At 38.3% G+C, this 14024-nt stretch overlaps 8 protein-coding genes across 9 annotated transcripts; 5 read left to right on the plus strand and 3 right to left on the minus strand.

Annotated features, from left to right (window-relative positions):
* Nucleotides 1–6: 6 nt before the first annotated feature.
* Nucleotides 7–580, plus strand: LOC137578855 (transmembrane protein 60). The gene has a single exon (XM_068292460.1). It carries the CDS (start codon nt 97–99, stop codon nt 490–492), a length of 396 nt encoding a protein of 131 aa, XP_068148561.1. The 5' UTR covers nt 7–96; the 3' UTR covers nt 493–580.
* Nucleotides 485–1962, minus strand: LOC137578845 (proline-rich protein PRCC). Its single transcript, XM_068292448.1, has one exon. The coding sequence runs from the start codon at nt 1901–1903 to the stop codon at nt 569–571; it is 1335 nt and encodes a 444-aa protein (XP_068148549.1). The 5' UTR covers nt 1904–1962; the 3' UTR covers nt 485–568.
* Nucleotides 1963–2242: 280 nt separating this feature from the next.
* Bro (Brother) lies at nt 2243–3017 on the plus strand. The gene has a single exon (XM_068294946.1). It carries the CDS (start codon nt 2243–2245, stop codon nt 2855–2857), a length of 615 nt encoding a protein of 204 aa, XP_068151047.1. The 3' UTR covers nt 2858–3017.
* A 634-nt stretch (nt 3018–3651) lies between these two features.
* Nucleotides 3652–7637, plus strand: LOC137578756 (novel acetylcholine receptor chaperone). Its single transcript, XM_068292319.1, has 3 exons — nt 3652–4261; nt 5597–5735; nt 6171–7637. Exons 1-3 carry the CDS (start codon nt 4142–4144, stop codon nt 6389–6391), a joined length of 480 nt encoding a protein of 159 aa, XP_068148420.1. The 5' UTR covers nt 3652–4141; the 3' UTR covers nt 6392–7637.
* On the minus strand, nt 7633–9072 carry Vta1 (vesicle trafficking 1). The gene is made up of 4 exons (XM_068292283.1): nt 8863–9072; nt 8737–8798; nt 8502–8652; nt 7633–8429 (listed from the first exon to the last, which is right to left on the minus strand). The coding sequence occupies exons 1-4, from the start codon at nt 8970–8972 to the stop codon at nt 7802–7804; spliced, it is 951 nt and encodes a 316-aa protein (XP_068148384.1). The 5' UTR covers nt 8973–9072; the 3' UTR covers nt 7633–7801.
* A 26-nt stretch (nt 9073–9098) lies between these two features.
* Nucleotides 9099–10344, plus strand: LOC137578743 (peroxisomal membrane protein 2). 2 transcript variants are annotated; one of them, XM_068292307.1, is made up of 4 exons: nt 9099–9218; nt 9344–9441; nt 9507–9885; nt 9948–10344. In XM_068292307.1, the coding sequence occupies exons 2-4, from the start codon at nt 9353–9355 to the stop codon at nt 10050–10052; spliced, it is 573 nt and encodes a 190-aa protein (XP_068148408.1). In that variant the 5' UTR covers nt 9099–9218; nt 9344–9352; the 3' UTR covers nt 10053–10344. The 2 variants fall into 2 exon arrangements, with proteins under 2 accessions (XP_068148408.1, XP_068148399.1); XM_068292298.1 differs by having other exon boundaries at nt 9100–9218; nt 9335–9441.
* Nucleotides 10345–10578: 234 nt separating this feature from the next.
* Nucleotides 10579–11695, minus strand: LOC137578733 (protein big brother-like). Its single transcript, XM_068292291.1, has one exon. The coding sequence runs from the start codon at nt 11518–11520 to the stop codon at nt 10876–10878; it is 645 nt and encodes a 214-aa protein (XP_068148392.1). The 5' UTR covers nt 11521–11695; the 3' UTR covers nt 10579–10875.
* Nucleotides 11696–11753: 58 nt separating this feature from the next.
* On the plus strand, nt 11754–13828 carry elgi (E3 ubiquitin-protein ligase NRDP1 elgi). Its single transcript, XM_068292379.1, has 3 exons — nt 11754–11942; nt 12013–12766; nt 12854–13828. Exons 1-3 carry the CDS (start codon nt 11853–11855, stop codon nt 12955–12957), a joined length of 948 nt encoding a protein of 315 aa, XP_068148480.1. The 5' UTR covers nt 11754–11852; the 3' UTR covers nt 12958–13828.
* The last annotated feature ends 196 nt before the right edge of the window (nt 13829–14024 follow it).

The following is a 14024-nucleotide window of genomic DNA, read 5'->3' on the forward strand; positions in this document are numbered from 1 at the left end:
ATTGATTATGGTTGGATCGGAAATCTGGCCACACTGTTACGTAGTGGTAAACAATTTATTTTGTATTGTTTTTATTTGTGGTGGAACTGGAAAACAATGACATTAGCCCATCGGGCACTTTTTACATGGTTCATTGTCCTTGTGTTCCTAATTTTGTTATGCTTGCGGCTGGATCCCCGCACAACATGGAACTGGTTTGTTACTTTTACGCCGCTTTGGTTCTTCGACTGTATACTCATCATCTACGTGATTATAAAGTTTATTCGCAAATGGCGTAATTTAAATAGGCTAGCAGATCTTTTACTGCTCTATAAATGGAATATTGCCGGGGTGTTGCTGACAATCACATCTCAGGTGATGATATGTCTGACCCTTGAGTATCCACAGCAGATACCCATCTATTTCACAATGACTCCATTATGTCTTCTCCTGACTACAGCGATAGTCTATGTGGGCAGCCGACTAGGAAAGCGTGAAGGATGGCTTATATGATAAAACCGTTTAATTGTAAATTTATACATATATCATTAATTAAGCATATTTATTTTAAGACGAAATTGTAAATAAATCAAAAACCGTATTTGCTCTGTGTCACACGTCGTGTGTTCCTGTTGGCCGACCACATGGCTTGTAGTTCGGCCTCATTGGCCTTGGCCTTGTGGGCCAGATAAGTTATTTGATGTTTACGTCTTGTGCCCGCCACAGGCTCTTCGTCTGTAAGCACGCCTGTGGGTTGGAACGTCGTAGATGAAGCCAAAGCCGTGCGCATCCATTCTTCACGATTGGGGTGGACTTCCGAACCAGAAATTTCGATGACCTGCATTCCCTTTGCTTCCTTACGACGCCTCTTAGCATTTTTACCCACCAAAGCATCCATTGCTTCGGCATTCAGTTGCACGTCACAATTGCTGGCTTGAATTTGTCGCAGATGATGTTCATTTTGTTCCTCACGAACGAGCTCTTGTGACTCTTCTTCTGGTATCTGGCGTTCGGTCATATTTTTCAGATATTTATTACTGGCCTCAGCCATTCTGGCAGCGCGTTTTGCCACCAATGCATTAATCTCATTGCTGCTAACCTCTGGGAGACGGTGCTTACTGTTCAACGAGAAAAAGTCTCCATCATCATCATCGTCGTCACCATCTTCGCTATCGCTAACAGCAACCAACGATGTAGCGGACGGTCGAGCTGTGGTTGGTTTCTTCTGCGGAGCAACAATGTTTTTCACACCATCAACAGCTTCAGTATTATGGGCAGCTCTGCGCTGCTTCACTGTATCCGGGACAAAGGGAGAAGCCGCTACAGACGTGGTAGCATGAACAGTTTGTGGTTTTTGTGCAGCCACAGCATACTCTGTCTTAGAAAAGTTACGCTCGGATTTAGCTTGGGGTAATAAACTTAACAGTCCTGATCCTTTGGGTGTATTAGTTTTGCTTTCATTTTTCCGAGATTTAAACTTTTCAGACATCTCTTTGTCCACATCTGAGAAATCTCTTAGCGATGGTATGCTGATTTTGACGCTTCTCTTAATTGGCAATGCTGGAGGCTTTTCCAATACTTCACTGCCCATCAGAGCGGATGGTTTTTTATGTAGAAACTCATCGTCCGCTTCCTCAGCGGTTGCCACAGTTGACCGTGGTGTGGGAAGTGTAGCAAAGACTGACGCCGCCTCTACATTGTCCCCTTCTTCTGGACTGGATGCTGCAGAGACCTTGGGCTTGGGCAATGCCAATGCAAATCGTCCACTCGAAGATTTTAGCTGGTTCAAAGTTACCTCTTGGGGCACGTAGTCATCATCATCATCGCTTATATGATTATTTGTACTTTCTGTAACTTTTGAACTAACGGGCTCCTCGTTTTCGGAATCTTCATCGCTACTGGCGGCGTAAGCAACAAGAGACATAGCTGTTGCTTAAAAAATTATTTATATTAATTTACAATGTTTTTTTTTTAACTCACAAAGTTTGGTCACACACTAATCGGCACACCATATGGCAACGCTACACAGCTGTCAGAATTCAAATTTAAATATGTTGGGAATATATACCTGCTGACCAGGTAAACATCCTAAGCCCTTACAATCCCAGACAGATGGTCGTTAAGATCATAAAACTACAACCTTCCCGATTTTCAGGTATAATGCAATTACGACCTGCACTTAAAATGCTGTCTTTACATTTTCGTATAAGTAGGGCAGCGAAATTGAATAATACATTCAGTTAACATTGTTTCTCTATTTAAAATGCATCACCATCAAAATCTCGGAGAAGCAGCAGCAGCGTTATCTGCCATCCATCCACCGCCCTACGAGTCGTTGGTCATGTACGAGCCACCGAAACCTTCATTTATTTTCAAAATACCGCGTGTGGTGCCTCACCAAAGATCTAAATTCGAGACAGATGAGCTTTTCCGGCGCCTTAGTCGCGAAAGTGAGGTACGGTACACAGGCTACAGGGAACGCTCGATTGACGAGCGTCGAATGCGTTTTGTCAACGATTGCCGCAAAGGCTATGCAGAGCTCTCATTTGTGGCTTCTGGTACCAACATACAACTCTACTTTAATGCGAATCACAACCCGTATACCCAGGAGCAAGAGTGTGATTTTGAGAAGGAACACGGCAAAGTGCATTTGCGTTCTAATTTCATTATGAATGGAGTTTGCGTAAGATTTCGTGGATGGCTGGATCTGGAACGTTTAGATGGAGCAGCCAGCCTGGAGTACGATGAGGAGAGGGCGCTGCATGAAAATGCCCAGCTATTGGAACAGGTTGCGAATTACAATCAACGCATGGCCGAATCAAAACGCATTTATGCCCCCCATGATGAAGTCCCAGGACGAGGTCCAGTGGGTTGGTAGGTCAATAAATTCTAAGAATTGTAGACTGTAAAACTTTATTACAATGAACGACTACGAGCGCTGCTGTTATTTATATACATACATATGTACATATATTTTGGGAATTGGCAAAACAGCCAACACCTAACATCTGGTAACGCCACAATAAACTGTTATTTTTTAAGCCATATTTTTAAGACGTACATTGTACGTCGTACAATATTTTTATGTTGAATTGGTTTTTGTTTTGTTTACAACAAGTTAACAAAATAGAATTGCGCAAACATAAAACATTGCTCCAGAAAGTTTTAGTTGGAAAAGTTTTCACAACTCTCGATGTGGATTATCCCCACAAGAATATGTCGATGAACTTACAGATTTAGAATCGTAGTTTAGTCCCTGACGCCTTCTATAAATGTCATCCAAAATCGTAGATAAGATCTATTAATTAAGAATTATTGAATAAAACGAAAAAAAAGAGATAAATTATTAAATTGTGTTCAAATGTATATAATGCAATCCTGTTGCTTTTGCTGAAGAGGGATGACTGCATTGGGTACGGCTCCTGGTCTTGGTGGACAGGGTGGAGGCTTCCTTGCACCCATGGCGATTTGGAAAAACAACCACCAAAGCTAGCTATTCAATATTGCAGCTGTCTTTGTCCTCTCTCTCTCTCTCTCTCTCTCGTCTAAAGGGCGCCTGCTCTTTCGCTCATTCCGAGGAGAGTTCTTGGCCAATGCTCGACATATGTATGTACATATGTATATTGATTTTTTAATGTTTTGGGATGCTGCTGCTGAAATAAACTTGCCGTCTCTCAGTCTCTTTTCGAACGCCATAGCGTACCGTGGCCAAACGTACGGGAACCAAACCAAACTAAACAAAAAGCAGGCACAGACAGAGCCTAAAATATTGCCAAATATTCAAGTTTGTTTCTAATTGGTTGTTGTTGGTATTTTTTTTCATACTTTTCCGTTCGGTGCGGCACGAAAAGCTGCGACGTCTTTCTAAATTTAGCAACCGGTGTATTATTCTATAGTAGGGTGTTGAGTGTACTATATACTTTCCCCAAAAACTCAATCTTAGCGACGAGCTACGCCCCAAGCCGCCCCCACCCCTGCACCAATACAACCCCTTTCAAATAGGCGCGCGCGCCCCACTCATAATTTAGACATATTTGAGATACATAAATCCCCATTCGAACATCCGTATATCGGGCATAAAAAAAAAAAAAAAAAAAAAAAAGGCAACAAAGCATAAGCAAAACGCTTGAGATATAATCAACACTCAAAAAATTCACACAAAATGCCCACTTCGAACACAATTGTGCTGAAAAGCCTCTCAGTGCTGCTGGGCCTCTTCTTCATCTTCGTGGGCGCCCTAAAATTAACCCCACACATTAGTAAGGATCTCTACAAGGATTTGGTGAGTGAAAAATCGATGCAACTTGAAATCGACAGCTTCAAACAATGTTAAATCCACCGATTCAATCATTATTATTTTTTTTTTTTTTTTTTTTTTTTTGTGTGTTCATAAGTGAAATTTAATGAAATGATCCAAAAAATATATGACATTCAGAGTGCACTTATATAACTGGAATAATTTTATTAAAAAATACTTTTAAGTTCACATTCACAAAATATTAGGCAAATGACTAATAATTTTACATTGAACTCAACCTCTCCAATGCCAGACATTGGCATTCAAAAAAAAAAATATGTATGTATGTATATATAATATGCATATGTATATTGTTATTTGTTTTTCGGAATGATCTTCAAACATATTCAAAATCATAGAGGAAGAGACACAAATGACATTCATATACTACTGTATATTATATACATATACATAAATATATGTATTTGTTTAGGAAAATACCAATTTATGTATGTTTAATGGAAAAGATGCTTTTTCCCATTTCACCTCAATCCCCTCCTCCAATCAATGCTCATGATTCCACAATCACCTTGTTTTGCAATGCATCTACGTGTGTACATTTTTTTCAAAAATTTTAAATATGTACCTATGTATACATACGTACATATGTATATACATATTTAATGTATCCAAATGCGATATATGCACACACATATGTACATATGAATAGTCTCCCATACCATATAGATTTGTTTGTATTCAAACAGCTGTTTAATTTTTAATACTACTCACAATACAAATCAATCTCTTGTTTACATTTTGTGAATAGTTTAGGACGCTAAAAAGAAAAAGCAAAAAAAATAATCAGGAAACTTTTTGTACTACTTTCCCTTTTTCTTTTACGATAAGTTTTTCAGCATTTTGGCAATTTTTATTTGTTTATCGCTTTTTCTTCTTGCGCATAGTTTTGTGTATTTTCATTAACAAAATATTTCGCATTGCAATGCTCTGGCAAGGAGAGCGAGCGCCAAAATGACGTATTATATGTATGTATGTACATACATATGTACATACATATTTGCATGTGTGGGCATCGATTTAAATTGGCGTTATTGCATTGATTACAAGCCATTTTCACTTTTAATTTATGTTTGCATCTTTGCACATTCTTCGTCATCAGATATATTGTCGCATTTTAGGGCGAAACAAAAAGGCAATCTCATTTGAGGGAAATTGCCACAGAAATACATGTACATACATACATACATATGTTTGTATTTAAAAATAAACATCTGCATTGCCTATCGCTCGGGGCTCGCGCTCTATGAATAATTATAAAATTTCAATTATAATCCTCCTTTCTCCCTTCCTCACTTGCAGCGCACCGAGTATGTAAAATATGCCAAAGTGTTCCCATTGACTGCCCTATTTGGATTAAAAGTGCCATCGAAATGGTATCGACGCACCATCGGAATTTTGGAGATTCTATGCGGATTGGCAATGGCATTGATTCCATATCGTAAGTACAATCAATAAGTCACATAGTTGGATTGGACACTGATCATTGCTGATTTTCGAGCATGAAATCAATATGAACATATGGATTGATACACATCTATTAATGTAATTTGCAAATACATACATAGATGTCCACATATGTATGTAGTATGAATGTATCTAAATATAATCGTGATTACTATCAACAACCGAGTTAATGTTCTGTGTGTTCCGTTTATATGAGCACCAACCGCAGCGTTTAATTGCCTCTTATTTTGCAATAGCAATTTTAATATAAACAAATTTATATTCTTAGAGTAGCTTTTTGAAAGAAATAAATTGGCAAAGGCCTAATTAGAATTTAATTTACTTAACAACATCAGTGCCCCCGACTTTACTATTCTGAAAAACACAACAATAGATTTCTCTAAAGAAATAAACCTTTTTTAATTCACAGATAAAGTAAAAAATGCAGCGAATATAACATTGCTGGTGCTTATGGTTTTGGGTATCTATCAGCACTGGATGGTCAGCGATCCCTTTGAACGTTCGGGACCTGCGTTGGTTTTCACCTTTATGTTGGGTGGACGTTTGGTAGTCTGGTATCAAACAGCACGTCTTACCGAGGAACTGGAGGCGGCTACTCAAACGCAAGCAAATGGAGCTAAGCAGGACTAAAGATCCGCGTTTACACTTTCACTATCACACACACACACTACCTTAGCACACCATACATACATAAGTATATATTTATATATACTCATCCAATCAGTCATCATTATAATCTCATCCTTTAGCTGAATTGACACATAATCTTTGAATTTGATTAAATTCATGTCGTCGTTTGGGTGTCATATAAATATAATCAATTTATATATATATATATATCTACACATACATACATATATATATGTATATATATGTGTGTAAGGGTCGTTCAAATAAAGGTTTCTAGAATCGGTCCTTATCCAAGTACTAAAAAAATTTAACATTTTGATACTTCTTAAAAAGTAACACTTAAGCGGCGCGCACAGCACTTTTAAATTTTTTATGGGCACTTTTATCTTTAGGAAATCTTCTATTAACAATTGAGCAGTCGAACATAAACATCTCTAATTGTGCGATTAAAGACCATACCTTTAAATATCTGATGTATATGTATTTTCTGCCTATCCACCTAATGTTATACAAATTAAACAATTATTTCGGGAGCTATATAAAAATACAAAAAAAGCTTCATATTCCAACAGCAAAACGTCATATCCATGTTTTTTAAAATTTAATTATTGATTTCCTTTCGAAACATAAAAACCCACAATCCTGGAAGAAATTTCATTGTTATATCGTTTAAATTCTCAAAGACTGAACAGCCTCAAAAACAGTTTTGTGATTCGGTATTGTGTTTATATTGATCCTCAGCTTTCTTCTAATGGACTACAAACTGGATTTGCCTATTTATTAGGCTTCTCCTAGATATCGACTAGTAGTTTGGTCGTTTTACTATTCGTTTTTATTCAGAATTTAAGATAGTAAATCAGAAATTGATCTTTTTCATAGCGACATATACATACATACGTATTTGTTCTTTTGGGCTATAGATTAATGAGAATATTTCGAAATCAATGCGCGCCGCCAAAAGTTTTTGTAAAACGCCAGTTCTTTATGTGGCATTTGAATGTGCTAATAAAAGAAACTAATTTTAGTTGTCCAAAACTTGAAATCCATTTTCCTTGTACTAAGGTGAACAACCCATATTATATATATTATAAAAATTACTATATATCTTTTGACATAAAGACAGAATTCATAATCGAATGAAAATTACTTCATCAGCAAAGAGAAGTGTCTAAATTGTGCCCGAACTAAGAGCACGCCTTTTAGTGACAATTTCTAATAAATTTCGAACAACTCATATGAACTTAAATTTCATAATTTTGTTTTTATTATTTTTTTTTATATATAATTAACTTGGAAAGCAATAAGTGCGAGAATATATCAGTATATGTATGTATATACTATACGGGTTTATAGTGTTAGCGTTAACTGTGAATTTCTAAACAAAAAAAAAAACGTACATTTGTATAAGATTTATTCGGACCCAGTGCTTAGCAGTTTTAAAGCCTTCTGCAAATTAACAATGGCTGTTTTTACATCGTCATAATTGAGGGCACTGCCCGCATATTTGCAATACTTTTGGGCCGTAATCATCTGTTCTGGTGTTATTTGGATTCCAGCCACTGGTTCAATTGGCTGGTAAATTGTAGCAGCAGCTGGATGAGGCTGTGCTGTAGGGACATATGGCTCAAATCCACCAGGTTTCTCCTCTTCTACTGGTGGACTGGGCAATTTGTTTGGGTTATTTAGCACTTCCTCGGCTGTGGGTGGTGTTATTTGTGTAGTTGGCGAAGATGGTTGCACTGCATCATTGGCATTGTCAGATACAGACGGATCCCCACTGCCACCGCTAGCCTCATGACCAATGTTGTTACCTTCGTCACCTTCTCCACTGGCCGGATTTTCAGTGGACTCGTCCTGCTCAGCCTCATCGGGTGCAGCAAAGGGTTTGGGTGTTTCCCCCGTCTTGAGGCAATTGTGAATGTAGGCGGCCTTCCATTTGGCATATTTGCGATTCTGCAACGCTTCCTCACTGAGTTCTCCAAATGTTTGCAAGATGTCGTAAAGAACTCCGCTAGAATAGAACGCCTTGACCATGTTCCTAAAATCACACATTTATATATTGAGAATTCCATCCAATGGAAACATTTCTTTCATACATGTTGGGACTCACTTGCCAAAATTCTCCTCGCGATCCTGTTTGTCGGCATACAAAAATAATTTCAATGCATAGTTCTCAATGTGTGCCTGTGCAGCAACATCGTTGGTTAGGGCTTCATTATCGGCGTGCTGCTTTTTCATCTGCTCTAACCAGTCCATTATGGCTGGTGGTGGTAAAGGAGCGGAGAAAAACCAAAACAAACAAACGGATGAGATGAGTCATGGTTACGTTTTTTTTTCCGACTTACCCAACAGAAGTTTCGTTTCCTCGGGACTCTGGGTGGAGGCCTTCAAGCCCACCTGCAGGGCACTGGATTATAATAACAAACTTTTAAACCAAATGAATATTACTTTTGTTTTTCTTCTACACTCACTAGAGTCTTGCCCAGTATGCAATGATCACATCCCGACTGTCATGTTCCTGGGCCAATTTGAGAAAATGCTGTATCGATTTCAAAGAGGGCGGACACGGTGGAAACTCCATTTCATTCGTAGACAATTAACACTTTATTTATTTATACAAAAAATTCGTAAGTTTGATGACACATTAAAGACGGGCAACACTGCAAATTATACCGATGTATCGAATATCGTTCTATCGATATATCGATATTCACGATTAACGATTGAAAGCAACTCCAAAAAAATAATGAAAATAAATAAATGGATCTACAGGTGTATTTAGTCTTTTGTTAACATTGGGCCGGTGCATTACGTTTCAAAGTTTTTGGTTAGTGTTATTAATTGACCTTAATCTTATTAATTTAATCAAGCCGGTTGCTGCTATCGATCTGGCTGTGCAACTATGTACTTTGAACTTTGACTCTATTGATATTCACTTCTTAGATTTTTTAGCACAACACAATGTCCATTTCTAAGCCTCTTTACTCCCTTTTTGGTACTTATCTGGAACAACTTTTCAACCATCCAGTGCGTACGAAGTCCATAACGGCGTAAGTTTACTCTTATCTTCCTTTACCACCCACTTCATCTACTAATTGGGGTCATTTCACTTTAGGTCAGTTTTGGCTACAACAGCTAATGTTACATCCCAGCGTCTGGCAGGAGCGAAAAAACTCAATCAGCACAGTGTGTTTGCCTATGGACTTTATGGATTTATCTTTGGGGGCAGTGTACCCCACTATTTTTATCAAACCGTTGAGCGTCTTTTCGACAATGATGTCCGTTTTAGGCGTTTCTTCTTGTTCTTGTCGGAACGTTTAGTCTATGCTCCGATCTATCAGGTTCTTTCTTTGTACTTCCTCTCTTTATTCGAGGGTAATTCACATAGCACAGCCGTAAAGAATGTGGAAAAATTATATTGGCCACTACTGCGTGCCAACTGGCAATATTTATCTTTGTTTGTCTATCTGAATATGGCTTATGTACCACCCATGGTAAGTTTATAAACCATTTTATCTTGTATGCAAACTCTGTATTGACATTCATCTATTTGTAGTTCCGATCTATATTCATGGGAATCATATCCTTTATTTGGGTGGTGTACATTGCCCAGAAACGACGGCGGTTCCAAGAGAAACAGGCTGCCGAGAAATCCAAATAGTTTTGGTATTGATGGACCCGAAGACTTTACCCCACATGCGTTTGTTTTGTTCGTGGGGCTGATAACTGATTCCACTTGGACTCTTTGAAACGCTTTTATCTACATTGTGTTAGTTTCGAGAGAAATATTTTGCTTAGTAGATTAGGTTGATTGCAAAATTATATTGTTACGAGAGTATGTGTGTTAGAGCTTAAGATAAGCAATATTTTAACTAGATGCGCGTCTCATGGTCACTAATTTTTAAAATTTTTATATTCCATTTTATAATAAATAAATGCCGTTTAATATTAAACACTCAGTATTTTAGTCGCAATCATTTAAAGAACGATGTGTCCTTGCATTTTAAAATAATTGAAAATGAGGCAATGGAATAGTTGCCCAGAACTTATGGATGAAAAGTGACTATTGACAAGTGTATGATATGATATTTCACGTTCAAGTCTTAATTACAGAGCTCATGACATACACCCCCATCCAGCACTCAATCTTTATCAAGAGATGTGTCATAATAAAAATACCAAAACAATTATACGTTAATATATTAGTTATTTATAGAATACTATTTGCCAATTATATTTGACATTAATTGTGATTAATAATAAAAGCATGCGTTAAACAAAAAGTACAAACAATTCCTACAGACTAAGAGCTTACAGGCGTACAAGTAGGTACATCAACATAGGAATAGCATATCTTAAAATAATTGTACCTAAGCAGATCCATATTATGGACTGTTTCAATTCAGTTTTCCATAAAATAATGAGTATTATTTGCAAATTGAGTCTCTTGCTGTGGCGGGTGGGACGGTTAACTAAACGTTTAACTAACGTCGCCACATACTGGCTCCTACACCAATTCCGCCGGACGCGACACCCCGTCGCACTGCCTCTAATTCGTCCTGGCGATTGTCACGATAGGCTCGCTTGGTATCCTCAAACTCGCGAAGTCGCTGATTATAACGATCGATCTGGTCGCGCAAAATGGCATCCTCGTGCATGGCGCGACGGTCGTCGTACTCAAGACATCCCACGCCGTCCAACCTTTCCAGATCCAGCCAGCCACGAAAACGCACACATACGCCGTTCATTATAAAGTAGGATTTGATATGCACCTTGCCGTGCTCCTTTTCAAAATCGCACTCCTTGTCGTGCAGGTAGGGATTCTGATTTGCATTGAACACCAACTGAAGATTGGTGCCCGATGCCACAAAGCTTGTCTCTGTGTGGCCCTCACGGCAGCCGTTTAGGAATCTCGCTTGACGCTCTTCAATGGATCGCTCCCGATATCCCGTATAACGAATCTCACCCTCACGGGACAATCGGCGAAACAGCTCATCGCTCTCAAACTTGGACTTTTGGTCGGGCACCACACGGGGCATCTTGAAAATGAACCGGGGCTTGGGCTGCTCGTAGAGTCCAATTGTGTCGTAGGGAATCATATTTGCCAGAGCTGCAGCTTCGTTCATCATCTTGAAAGCGTAATGGTAGTGGTTCTCCTCGGAAACTCTGATTTCAACGTTTCTTAAGACTGTGCAATTGTTTGACTTAACAGTTTAAATTACAATAATACTAGAATTAAATTTTTGTGCCAGCCAATTTTTGCTTTCTGAGCTAGGAAATAGCTCGGTGGCGCTAGGTGGCACTAACGAGCAGATTGAGAGTGTGACCGTTTCAAATTGGCGAATTCCCCTGATACTGGCAACGCTGGCGGTGACAAAAACAACAAAAAAATTTGCAATTTACATCGAGAAAGTCGAATAAAATTAAATTTATGTAGAATTCTGAAACATTAATATATAAAATGGGCTACGATGTAAATCGCTTTCAGGGCGATGTAGACGAGGAATTAACCTGTCCAATTTGCTCAGGAGTTCTGGAAGATCCCCTGCAGGTAAGTCAATGGACCGCACTCCCACCCACACATGAACATGATAAACATATTATGGTTCTGCGTTTTACAGGCGGTAATGTGTGAGCACGCCTTTTGTCGCGGATGCATTAACGAGTGGCTCACGCGACAACCAACATGTCCTGTCGATCGGAATTCCCTGACCACAGCCAACTTGCGCGCAGTGCCACGAATCTTGCGCAACCTGCTGTCGCGTCTCTCTATTACCTGTGACAATGCGCCATATGGCTGCACAGCTGTGCTCAAGCTAGATGCATACAATTCTCATTTGGAAGAGTGTATCCACAATCCAAAGCGACCGTTTCCCTGCGAGAAAGGCTGTGGGTTTGATATCCCTAAGGATGAGCTCAAAGATCACAACTGTGTGAGGGAACTGCGCACGCTGATTGTGAAACAAACAGAAAAAATGGGTGAATTAAAGTCGGAGCTAACAGATCAACAGCTTACCATCAATGAGCTGAAGCGGGAACTGCAGTTATTTAAAGACTTCATGCGTGCCATGCGCGTATCAAATCCAGCCATGCGGGCAATCGCCGATCAAATGGAACGCGATGAGGTGATACGTTGGAGTTCGGCACTGCCCCGGGCCAGAGTAACACGGTGGGGTGGTATGATCTCCACACCAGATGATGCATTACAGCTAATGATAAAGCGTGCTCTCTCCGAATCCGGGTGTCCGCCTCACATTTTGGATAGTCTTATGGAATTCTGTCATGAAAGACGCTGGCCGCGAGGCTTGGCCTCCCTAGAAACCCGTCAGAATAATCGTCGCATCTATGACAACTATGTGTGTCGTCGCATTCCAGGTGAGGGGAGATTACAATTTTTGAATGTCAAGTTTTTTCTTTCTAAACTCTTGACTTTTCCCTTTCCATCCTCCTTTACTTTGCCAGGCAAACAAGCAGTGCTCGTCTTAAGCTGCGATAATTTGCACATGACTGAGGATGTCATGATCGATCCTGGACTGGTTATGATCTTTGCACATGGCATTGAATAACCAATCGGTTGAATAACAACTACTTATACATATATACATACATATATATTTGTATTCGAATCGTGCTCAGTTTTGTTGGTTTTGTGTTTCCTTATCTTAAGTTAAATCTGAAAATTCATTACCATTATATTGTAGACCTTAAGACAAAATGTGAAAGACAAATTCGAATGGAAACGTTTTGGAATTTAAATACCATTGAAGCGCCTCATCACGACCCTCAAGCTGTAGACAAATTCATTCTAAACACACACCACACACACACACACACTTACACACTCATGCAGCGAGAGAATAGTTCATGTTCATCCGGGCAAGTCAGATTGTACAAATTGATTTGCCCTTATAATTGTAAGCTATTAAGCTTAAGGGGGAGTCAATTTTCAGAGACAATAAAATTATGTTTTATCTTTCTTAGTTCGTTGCAAAGTTCAAATCAAACATACATATTTACATATCAATACAAATTCACACAAATTTCTGTTTTAATGAAATTTACACAATTATTGTCTCTGAATAATTTTAATTTCCTTTGCTTAAAACCTATTACATTTAAATGCACATATTCCATATTCATAAAAAACACAAACGCGCATCCAAACATATAAGTATAGGTATTTACTTATGGAACGATCTCAACAAAGAAAAACAAAATTATCAAGTCTTATTTCGGTGGAAAGCAAAAAAAATAATTGTTGTGTATGTCCCAGCGTGAACTTAATTTTTATGCTTTACTTAAATGTTAATTTTAAAAACAACTATTTTTGTGTATGTAATTATATATATATATATATATTAAATTGTTGAAATTTTAAATTGGTATTTCAACATGCAAATGAATTAATATAATATTAAAAACAAAGTTGAAGTCTAATACGATCTTAAAACAAAATTATGTAACAGTACAAGCCAAAATATTTGAATTTATTGTTCGAGCATGTAATTCAAGGAACAAGTATGTATACTTTCAGAATTATTATTGGTTAATATGCTAAAATAATCAATTCTTGAGCCAACTCAAACTGTTTTTAGACTGAAATCCTTAAGATTTGATGGTGTAATATTTGATT

Source organism: Drosophila tropicalis, unplaced genomic scaffold (assembly GCF_018151085.1).
Source record: "Drosophila tropicalis isolate 14030-0801.00 unplaced genomic scaffold, ASM1815108v1 contig_1190, whole genome shotgun sequence".
Taxonomy (NCBI): Eukaryota; Metazoa; Arthropoda; class Insecta; order Diptera; family Drosophilidae; genus Drosophila; species Drosophila tropicalis.